The 10,606-nt window shown below is 41.2% G+C and overlaps 1 protein-coding gene across 4 annotated transcripts in view; it reads right to left on the minus strand.

Moving 5' to 3' along the window:
- mark4a (MAP/microtubule affinity-regulating kinase 4a) overlaps positions 1 to 10,606 on the minus strand; it is a 37,535-nt gene that overhangs the window by 13,793 nt on the left and 13,136 nt on the right. For all 4 annotated transcript variants that reach the window (XM_024260617.2, XM_024260616.2, XM_024260620.2 and 1 more), the window contains exons 4-12: positions 6,760 to 6,808; positions 6,165 to 6,230; positions 5,004 to 5,074; positions 4,873 to 4,929; positions 4,492 to 4,728; positions 4,191 to 4,310; positions 3,248 to 3,347; positions 3,060 to 3,169; positions 1,276 to 1,459 (exon numbers count right to left, since the gene is read on the minus strand). In XM_024260617.2, the coding sequence (XP_024116385.1) occupies positions 1,276 to 1,459; positions 3,060 to 3,169; positions 3,248 to 3,347; positions 4,191 to 4,310; positions 4,492 to 4,728; positions 4,873 to 4,929; positions 5,004 to 5,074; positions 6,165 to 6,230; positions 6,760 to 6,808 (994 nt within the window). The remainder of the gene's footprint in view (positions 1 to 1,275; positions 1,460 to 3,059; positions 3,170 to 3,247; positions 3,348 to 4,190; positions 4,311 to 4,491; positions 4,729 to 4,872; positions 4,930 to 5,003; positions 5,075 to 6,164; positions 6,231 to 6,759; positions 6,809 to 10,606) is intronic.

Consider the following 10,606-nt stretch of genomic DNA (forward strand, 5'->3'; position numbering starts at 1 on the left):
GCCCTTTCCCTTAAATTGAAGTGGCAGTTGAAGTCGGAGTCGTGTCCGGGATGATTATTTTTTTAGATTCACCCTCCAAACGGAGGGACACAAAGTCTACCATAGCGAGAGTGACGGTGTCGCACGGAGAAGCGCTTTTTTACACGTGGGTGTGCTCTGAGCCACAGAAGTTTACATTTAAATGTAAGTAATGACTTTTTGTTGTAGTGTGACCTTATTTTATAAAATCGTTGTTATGTATATTCAAGTACTGGAAGCTCCGCGCTAATGCTAGCGGACCGGCGATTATTGATGGCGTCATCGACGAAAGTCACGTCCAAAATTTTTAGACACTATTTTTTCATCACCCTCTGTTTGGAGCAAGCACGGAGGGATGAACGAAGGGGGAGGGGCTAAGGGGAAGGAGAAGGGAAGAATTCGGACTGGGGCTTTAAGTTTTAAAAATAGACATTCTGCTAGCTTTTTGGACGATTTTGGGATTTACTAAGATTTTTTAGACTGTTTTGGAGTTAAGCTAATATTTCAGCTACATGCTAGCTGTTTTGACTAACCTTTCAGGTTTTTTGGCTAAATTAGCATTTAGCTAATATTTTAGCTGGCTATCAGCTTCAGAGTTTTCAGCTATCAACTTTGGTGTTTTTAGCTATCAATTTCAGCATTTTCAGCTATATTCAGCAGCCAAATTCAGCATTTAACATTCACACTAGCATTATCGTAGGTAATGCTATATATCTAGTTCATAATTATGTTGAAAAGTTACAGTTTTAAAGTTTTAAAAATGTAGTTTTAGAGTGTTCAATAGATGTTTATCCTGTCCAGCCCGCGATCTAGATAAATAGATTGATACTTTATTAATCCCAAGGGAAATTATGGCATACCTAATAATACCTAAGCAGTGTTTTGGATTTTGTCCCCCTGTGCGGTTGAGTTTGACACTCCTGATTTAGACAGAGAAGGGGGGGGGTCCTGAAGGAGGGACTCCTCTCATCAGTCCTGTGACAAACCAGCTGAGAGGAAGTGACTTCCTAATAACTGTAATCACAGTGACGTGCACACACTGTTCCTGTTCCATCAACAATCATGCAGAAACTCCAAATACAGATGATACCTTTTGTAAAAAACACAAAATCTGAATTTGACGATAGAGTGCAGGTATGAAGCAGAGCATTTTATCATCTGTTGATAGAGTAAACACAGATAAACCTTCTTATGGCCTTAAACCTCTTCAACTCATGATGGATTTCTTCACTCTGTCGCAGCAGAGGAGAGACTTACAGAAGTCGCTGTGCCGCCGCTGCCTGTGGTAGGTGGAGGCACTGCGCTGGCTCTTGCTGTGCGAGGAGGAGGTGGAGGAGGAGGAGCCGCTGGCTGAGGAGTGCTTGTTGGTGCCGTTGGTGATAGGGCTGGGTCGCACCCTCGCCAGGGACAGGGTGCTGGCTGTGCGAGCGTCACTGCTCTCCTACAGGAAGTGAAGAGGAGGGACAGAGCAACGTCAGAACTTTGTGTACTCTTCATCAGGATGTAACTACCTACTCATTTAAGTCCTCTACAGAATGTAGACATCACTCACAGTTGTTCCGTTTCATGTATCATCTTTTATTTTGAAAACCAGCAGAAACTCTCCACAGTCACGTCTTACCATCATTCTTCCTTCTTAAGGCAGTTATGAAAACTCCAACGTTAGCAAAGTTAACAAACGCCTTTGGAACGTCTCTTTGAGGAGCAAAGAGTCAGAAAAAGAAAAACCTTCATCTTAAAGGGATTTCCTTGGATTTAATACTGTTGAGATCTGTCATCCGCTTCCTCGGAGAAAGAATTCGGATAAACCAGCGATCCTGATCAGGTTTGTGGATCGAAAGCACGAGATAGCTCTGATGAAACAAAGAAAACACCTGAAGGGTTCGAGTGTTTATCTAAATGATCACCTGTCGGAATATCACGCAGATTTAGTGAAACACACGAGACTGTTACGGAAGAGACGACAGATCCAAAGCACTTGGGTGCAGAACTCCAGGATCTTTGTCAAACCACTCGGACCACCGGACCTGACTAATCCACTGGAGATCAAAAGCACGAAAGACTTCGAGAAGTGTGGGATTATGGACGTCTGAGCCTTTTATTTATGCAGAATAAGTGTGAAATATGATTTCAAGAAAACGACGACTAGAATCTCCCACTTCTGAAGGTGAACCTTGACACGATTTTGCTTCAACATCTGAAAAAAAGCGCTAATAGGGGAACATTTCCCTCCCTTAAAAACGTCTCATGATGATCAATCACATTTCTCAAAAAGGAGCGAGAGCGGAGCGCGGTTCGGGCACGCCTCGCACTGAAGCTGTTATCATGACAAGGCAAAATGTGTATCAAACAGTCCTCTTTTAAAAAAAGTTAAACTTAACAATACAACAGTACTAAAGTTCTAGTAATTGATGTAATATTTATATTTTTCTTAAATGACCATGGTGTGAGCGGGATAAAATGCTCCTCCAGGTGTAAACATCTGACACAATTATAACAAATAACGTCTGTAGCGAATGAATCTCCCTTAACTAAATAATTAGACATCTCTAAAAAATAATGATATATGAAAGACTTAACATTTTATTTGTTGTATTTATCTTTCCATATCAGCAATGAACGTTAACATTCCACCCCCTCCCAGCATGAACTTAAGTGCAAAAAAACTGTAAATCTGACAGTTTGTACATTTGATTTACAAAAGAAAAGCTTTTTTTTTTTAATTTAAATAGAAATGTGGTTAAAATATTGAACATGGGAAGTTCTTCACACTTGGTAGCAATGACCCCAACACACAGAGATACCTTCAGTGTCAGAAATCTTTCAGGTAACTTCAGGTTATTTTATATTTTCACTTTTTGAAATGGGGCTACAATTTTTGTCAGATTGTTGAGCTTCTCCATCACAGACCTCTAACCTTTCTAACTTTAGACTGTCTATGTTCTGCTGCAATAGGATGCTGATTCATCAATGATTCTAAGGTGAGTGCTTGTCAATGCTTAAACATGAATTCAACACAAACTTGGATGGATCTGACTTACATCTCCTTTTCGGCCCAGCAGTAAGTAGGTGGCGGTGACCTCGTTGTATTTCTGATTGAGCAGGGAGTCCTTGATCTCCTCTGGAGTGAAGCCCATTCCAACCATCACCTCTGAGGGAGGCACAGGATGGAGGTGACAGATGAGAAGACGAGCTGAAGACGTTTTCTTCCCTCAAGTCTCACACTCACCTATGCGAGCTGGATCGCTGTAGTCCTCCACTGGTTCTATGTGGGGCTTCAGGTCATCCCCCTCATACCCTGTATTGATCCACTTATCCTTCATGACTTGCTGCAGAGACAGAGGAAGCTTCTCAGCTGGAGCAGAAGATTTAAAACAGGGCTGCCACAATTAGTCAACTAATTGATGACTAATCGACTATTAAAATAGTTGACGACTAATTTAATAGTCGATTAAAAGTCGTTACTTTATATTATATGGAGTCAGAGTGTAGTAAAGTTGAAAGTTATAATTGGATAATTTAGTTTTTTTGCTTTTTAGGCTAATCTGGAGTTAAGCTAATATTTCAGCTACACGCTAGCTGTTTTTGCTAACTTTTACTTTTTTGTTTATTTTGGAGTCTAGCTAATATTTTTAGCTAATATTTCAGCTGCCTGCAAGCTATTTTGGCTAATTTTAGGGGTTTTTTTATGTGTTTGTTTGTTTTTAGGCTATTTTGGACTTTAGCTAATATTTCAGTTACATGCTAGATATTTTGGCTAATTTTTGTTTGTGTTTTAGGCTAATTTGGAGTTTGGCTATTATTTCAGCCGCATGCTAGCTGTTTTGGCTAACTTGTGCTTTTTTCCGTTTTTTAAACTAAATTGGAATTTAACTTCTAATTTTGCTGGCTGTGAACTTCAGTATTTTTAGCTATCAGTTTCATCATCTTCAGCCATCGTCACTAGTATCTTCAGCGGCCAAATTCACTTACAGCATTCACACTAGCATTATAACAGCTAATGCTATACATCTAGTTAGTTTAAAGCCACTGATGGTAAGATGTGGGCTTTAAATCCAGTTTGCCCATGACCCGATTAGTCGACTGATCAGAAAATTAATTGTTGAAAAATCTAAAATAATGGTTTGTGCTAATGCACTAATTCAAAAGCACAGACATGCTTGGCTGCTCACCTCAAGCGTGCAGCGCTTTGAAGGGTTCAGCACCAGGAACCGTCGTAGGATGCCCTCGCAGTCGGTGGACATGTAGAAGGGGACGCGGTACTTCCCCCTCAGCACGCGCTCCCTCAGCTCCTGTTGGTGACATGAAGGATAATCAGCTCTCTGTAGTTCACTATGTTAGAGGGGCTTCCTCTTGCTCTCAGGAGACCCAGAGACTAAAGTGGACCAAAAAACTCCTCACTCTGTCCAAAAAGAGGCAAAGAAAAACACAGATGAGACCTCCCATGATCCTCCTGTCCTCCCAGCTACCCACCTTCAGGTTCTGCCCATCAAAGGGGAGGGAGCCGCTGACCAGCGTGTACAGGATGACCCCCAGGCTCCACACGTCCACCTCCGGCCCGTCGTACTTCTTTCCCTGGAAAAGCTCGGGCGCCGCGTAGGGGGGGGACCCACAGAACGTGTCCAGCTTGTTTCCCAGCGTGAACTCATTGCTGAAGCCAAAATCAGCGATCTTGATGTTGGCGTCGGCGTCCAGCAGAAGGTTCTCCGCCTGAAGCAAGTGTTGATAGTCAGAGTGAGAGGCATGGATGGACAGAGGAATGGAAGGAGGGCAAGTTCTGATATGGATGGAACATCTTCATGACTGACAGGAAGAACCTGAAGGACTAAAAATGCAGATTACACTCTGCCTCACCTTCAGGTCTCTGTGGACGATGTTCTTCATGTGGCAGTAGTGCACGGCTGAGACGATCTGTGAGGCCAGCAGACGGGGAGAACTCAGGGACTGGGCAATTAAAAATGACAAATGTTGGGGAGGTTCTGTACCTGCCGAAACTTGGCCCGGGCCTCCACCTCCTTCATCCTCCCATGCGACACGAGGTAGTCAAACACTTCACCTGCAAGTGAACAAGTCAGTCAGCCCAGAAACTGAAGCCTTGTGACGCACAGACCTGCTACAGCGCTCATGAAACCACACTGAGTTTCCTTTTGGGTTCAGAACTTCCAAACAAGACTGAGCAGAAGAAGATGGAAGTATGAAACTGAGTCTTGTAGCTGTCAGTTTAATGCACTGCAGCTTTTGTGCGACTGCTAAGAATCCATGGAAGAGGAACTGAGGCATTCCCAACTTGACATTTAGATGTTTGGTTCAGGCCCCCGCCGCATCACTCTTTTATTCATTTGAGTGTCTCCAACTTGCTGTTTTTTCACATGCTGACTATTCATTTTTCAACCCACCGACTGTTTGTTTTTTGACAGGCTGTTCATTTTTTTACACCCTGGCTGTTTGTTTTTTTTTTCTTTTTTGACCTGTTGTCTGTTCGTTTTTGACATGTTGGTTGTTCATTTTTTGACATGTTGGCAGTTCGATTTTTTACGTGCTGGGTCTTCATTTTTGACATGTCATCTGTTCATTCTTTGACATGTTGGCTGTTCGGTTTTTGACATGTTATCTATTCATTTTTAGACATGTTGTCTGTTCGTTTTCGGACATGCTGGCTGTTTGTTTTTTGACATGGTGACTGTTCCTTTTAAACCATGGGTCCTAAACCCTCAGGACGAGGTAACAGACACAGAACTGGTACCGGGTTTGGGTTAGGGTACCAGTCCGGTCCATGTCTTGAGGGTTGGGTACTCCTTATTATCGCATGCATTTTTTTCCCGACTGTGGCCCAGTACCAAGTGGCACTTGGACCGGTATCGACTTAGACCGACTTAGAGGTTGGGGACCATGTGTTTAATGGGAACAGCCAGCAGGTCAAAAAACGATGAGTCGAGTTGGAAGTGAGAATGTGTTGTGCTGAGGTGAACCTTCAAGTTCAAGAATCTGCTAGCCTGCAACATTAGATTCACATGAGCAACAGCAGCAGGTCTGCAGACGGAGCTGTGATGGACTTTAACACACTGTATATACAGAAAATCCAGCACAAGTCTCTAAAGATGACCGCAGATGCACACTGTCAGGGCGGTTCTGATCATGATACTTACCTCCACTGGCATACTCCATAACTAAGTAAAGGGTCTTATCCGTCTCGATCACCTCAAACAGCTTCACTGCAGCACAAAGACAAAGGGATTCAGCTCAAATATACACTTCAGATTTACATGAGCAGGAATGAACACACACGTCTGTCTCGGTGCACCTGACTGAAGCTGCAGGAGGGGGTTTAATTCATGTGACATTTCAGCTCAGGAAAATCCAACCTCCTGACCTCCAAAAGAGCCTGCAGCTCAGTCGATGAATGTGTGCAGCTTAGTGCACACATTACACTTCCATCTGCTACACACGCACATGCAAATGCACGTACACGCATCCCCACGCTAATACACAAATGCGTGTGTGCACACATAAATACGTGCATGTAAACACATATGCACGACAATTCTAATTCACAAATGGTTGCACACACGCAAGAATGCATGCTTAAAAACTCACACATTCGTGCATGCACACGCATGTGCCTGCGTAATCACACGCTTGCACACTTGCAGACAAACCTCCAAATACACACACGTGCACACACAGACAGACTCAACACATGAACACACTGACACACACATGCTCAGGCAGAGATATGTTTACCTATGTTTGGGTGATTCAAGCCTTTCATTATCCGCACTTCCCGAAAAAGCTGCAAGAAGGAGAAAAGAGTGACGTGAGGAAAAATCCATGAACTCTGAGGACATCTGCTGACTTTGTCTGTTTTTGGAACACGTCCTCATTCCTCATCACCGTGGACTCTAAGGAGTTTGTCAACACCACCTTGAAGCTGGTGAGCTGTTGCTGAAACATTTAAGCTTCCTTGTTAAGTTTTTTAGACTTCTTTGGAGTTGAGTTAATGTTAGCTATTTTGGGTAATTTAGCCTTTTTTTTTTTAATTTTACAGTTTTTCAGGCTTTTTTGAAGTTTCACTTTTTTTCAGCAACATGCTAGCTTTTGTGGTTACCCTACATTTTTTTTGTTTGTTTTTTCAGGCTAATACTCATTTAGCCAATATTTTAGCTGGCTATCAGCTTCAGTGTTTTTAGCTATCAATTTCAGCATCTTCAGCAGCTAAATTCATCTTACAGCATTCACACTAGGATTATCAAAGGTAATTCTATATATCTAGTTCATTATTATGTTAAAAATTAAGGTTTAAAGCTTTAAAAATGTAGTTTTAGAGTCTTCAATAAATGTTTATCCTGTTCGGCTCGCGACCTAAGGTGTGTTTTGGATTTTGGTCCCTTGTGTAATTGAGCTGGTCAACACTTTACAAGGAAGCATTTCCTTCTTCTTTGGGGTTTGTTCGATAGCTGTGGTAACTGGAGCCGAGACAGTTCAGCAGGTTACCTCAAGGGGGCTTGTTAAGTCAGACACTATTGATCACATTGTAAAACAGCTAAATGTTGTTGCTGACAGCACATGTTTAAAGTTCACATTAAAGTTAATGTCCCATTAGTTGTCACACTCCTGGTGGATGGGTGAGCAGTAGACACAGCTGGGGAACCATTTGGTGGTTTAACCATAACCCTAAACCCTTCCTCTGGGTCTGTGCGGCCAAGAAAAAAGTTCAGCACAAGTAATTAGAAAATTATGCGTCACTTCCTTCTTTTTATTCGGTGTTGGATCACAAGGACCAGATTGTTTTTGCAGTTCTTCATTCTTACTGTGTCTTTAAGCAGATTTATCCCACATGCTCAAAAACTCACCAAAATGTGCACGCACCTACTAGTGTAGTGTAGAATTTTGGGCATCCCCCTCAAAAGAAATAATAATTTAATAAAAAGATGACTTCATAGTGGGAGAAACTACCAAACTAATGAATGGGGTTCAAAAAAATATGTAAAAACCACCAACAAGTTCAAAACACATATTAACGATATTCAAAAGAAGCTTTGAAATTAGTTATGGGATGGCCCAAGACCTGCAGCCATTTTGAGACAAAGTCTTCATGAAATTTCACACACACACCAACAAGTTAAGTTTACAATCACAGCCAAGGTTTTGGTGACCTCTGACCTCAGGAAGAGGTCGCCAATTGGACCTTTCTACCAAAAAAAGATCTTTAGCACCAACCACAGATGTAAACTCTTCCTTGGGATTTCAATCTATCGACTACTAACTCCTCGAGCATCATTGGGAAGCTACTTGGGGAAAAATGTTGGTTTTAAAGGGTAACCAAACAGGACAGTTGGAGGTTGACTCCACCCACAGCCGAAATGTGAAAATCCAGTCAGAGGGGCGGGGCTGGGGAACAGGACTGTTATCATCACTAGAGATGGAGATCATTAGGTAGGACTTAAACACTTTGACCAGTCAAAATTCAAATGTAATACCGCGATTCAACTTGCAGGGGGCAGCACACAGACAGTTTTTGACTATAGTTTCAAACATTTTGTTTTAATTTGTCAAAAATTTGGCTAAGACCAACAGACAGCACTTTTAAAGCCCCATTTATAAAAGTTTTTTAGGGTTTGGTTTCCCTTTAAAGTTAATCAATTCTGAATGGAGTTAGCATGACGAGCTAGCAAAAGTGGTGTTTTGAAATATGCCTACAGTCCATACAACACTGCTTGTGGCTTTAATTTTCATATAGAATTATGGTTGCACAGGGTATCATTATGGAGCCATTTCGGGGCCAATATTATTTGAAACCCAAATGAATTATTTGAAAAAAATATATTGCTCTATGGATAAAAAAGTAAAATGCTAAAACATTTTACAATTCTAAAATAAACTTAATTATTTTAATCTTTGAATGTCATGTCTTTTAGGTTTCAGAACTCAAAATTTCAATTTCAAACCTTTTTTTCGATTTCAATTTTCTTCAATTTTTTCCCTTTGAACTCTTTTTGTTTTTTTTTTTTGCATCTGAAAATTTCAGTTTAAAACCTTTGGCCCCGTTGTGGCGCGTTGGGGCGGGGCTAACATGAAGGAACGCTCATCAAAACCAATAAGTATGGTAACTTCAGTCCCGGTGAATTCACTGACTCTGAGAACCTGGATGAAAAAAATGGCTGTATTGTCTGTAGTATTATAGTCTGAAGTTGTCCCAGAACGAACAAACCGCATCCAAAACGCTGTTCTAGCCCGTTCAAAGCGCCATCTTACTGGGTTACAGACAAGCGAAGAAAACAATATATATGTTATATTATTTATTAATATATATACCAATGGATGCTACATGTTATGTGGGTGATAGAAAAGTGTCTATCGTGCCATTTCTCTTCTATCATTTCTAATTGTTTATTTTTATAACAGAACTTTTGTGGAAAAATTTGATTTTCTTACTATGACACTTGAAACTAGGGGTGTATCGATATTGTGATATATCGCAATATTTAGTCCTGCGATTAATTCTCAATGAGTTCTCACCAAGTATCGATCTTATATTTTCCTTTGAAGAGGCTGTAAAACATTATATTCATCATCCTTTGGAGTGACGTTTCGTTGGAGGTAGATAGCTGTCACCACTTGAATTATTTATTTTGTTCTGTTGTTTACAACAATTTTGCACTCAATAGTGGTACTGCTGATCATTATTGCTATTGTTAACATTGAATTTGACAGATAATTCCAATTCAGTTGGTGTCAAAGTTTGTCAAAAACATAGTATTACTGATTTTAGCAATGTTGCACAAAATAAGACACAAGTTGTTTATTATGATTGTGTTTAATCTAAAAAAACTAAATGGGGATATATTTTCCCCCAAAAAATATGATCTTCTGTATAATGTTAGTTATTAGAGAGGATTATTACCAATTACCACAGTATCGCGATATTATCGATATTGTGAGCCATGTATCGCGTATCGTATCATGAGGTACCCAGTGATTCCCAGCCCTCCTTGAAACTGTTGTGCACTTAAAAAATGGTTTCTCATTTGTGATGATTCAGTTACATGTTACCTAAAAAATAAAGTCAGAGAAAAGTAAGTAATAACATTTTTATCATTTTTTTTCAAGAATAACTGAAAGCATACTTCATTGTACTCAATTTATATTAGCTGCAATGTTAACAATGTCGTCTCTTTTTCATCAAATTGTAATAAAACTATTTTTTTTTAAAAGCTAAGATGACTGATTGCATTTCTGATGGGGGGGGGGGGTTGTGGGATTTAATCTTATCCAGCACCCCCACCCCCACAGTGGCGATCGTCTCCATCAACAGAGGGCCTTTGCTAAAAACCATCGACTCCCCAGCAAAGAAGCCGACAGGAATCTGTGTTGAGCTGAGCCCCCCTCTCCCGCTCTGTGAACGCCCCCCGCCCTCTCCATCACCGACGCCGCTTCCTCCCGTCTCTCCTCCTTCGCTCCTCTCCTCTAGCAGTGGCCTGACGTCACTGTTGCCATAGCAACCCAGGTATTAAGACCGGGCCGCTTCCCAGCATTTCCAGCTGTGCCAGAGGGAATCTTGGGAAACGTAGTGCCCAGAACCCCCCCCATC

The sequence above is a fragment of the Oryzias melastigma genome, linkage group LG14 (genome assembly GCF_002922805.2).
Source record: "Oryzias melastigma strain HK-1 linkage group LG14, ASM292280v2, whole genome shotgun sequence".
NCBI classification, from domain to species: Eukaryota; Metazoa; Chordata; class Actinopteri; order Beloniformes; family Adrianichthyidae; genus Oryzias; species Oryzias melastigma.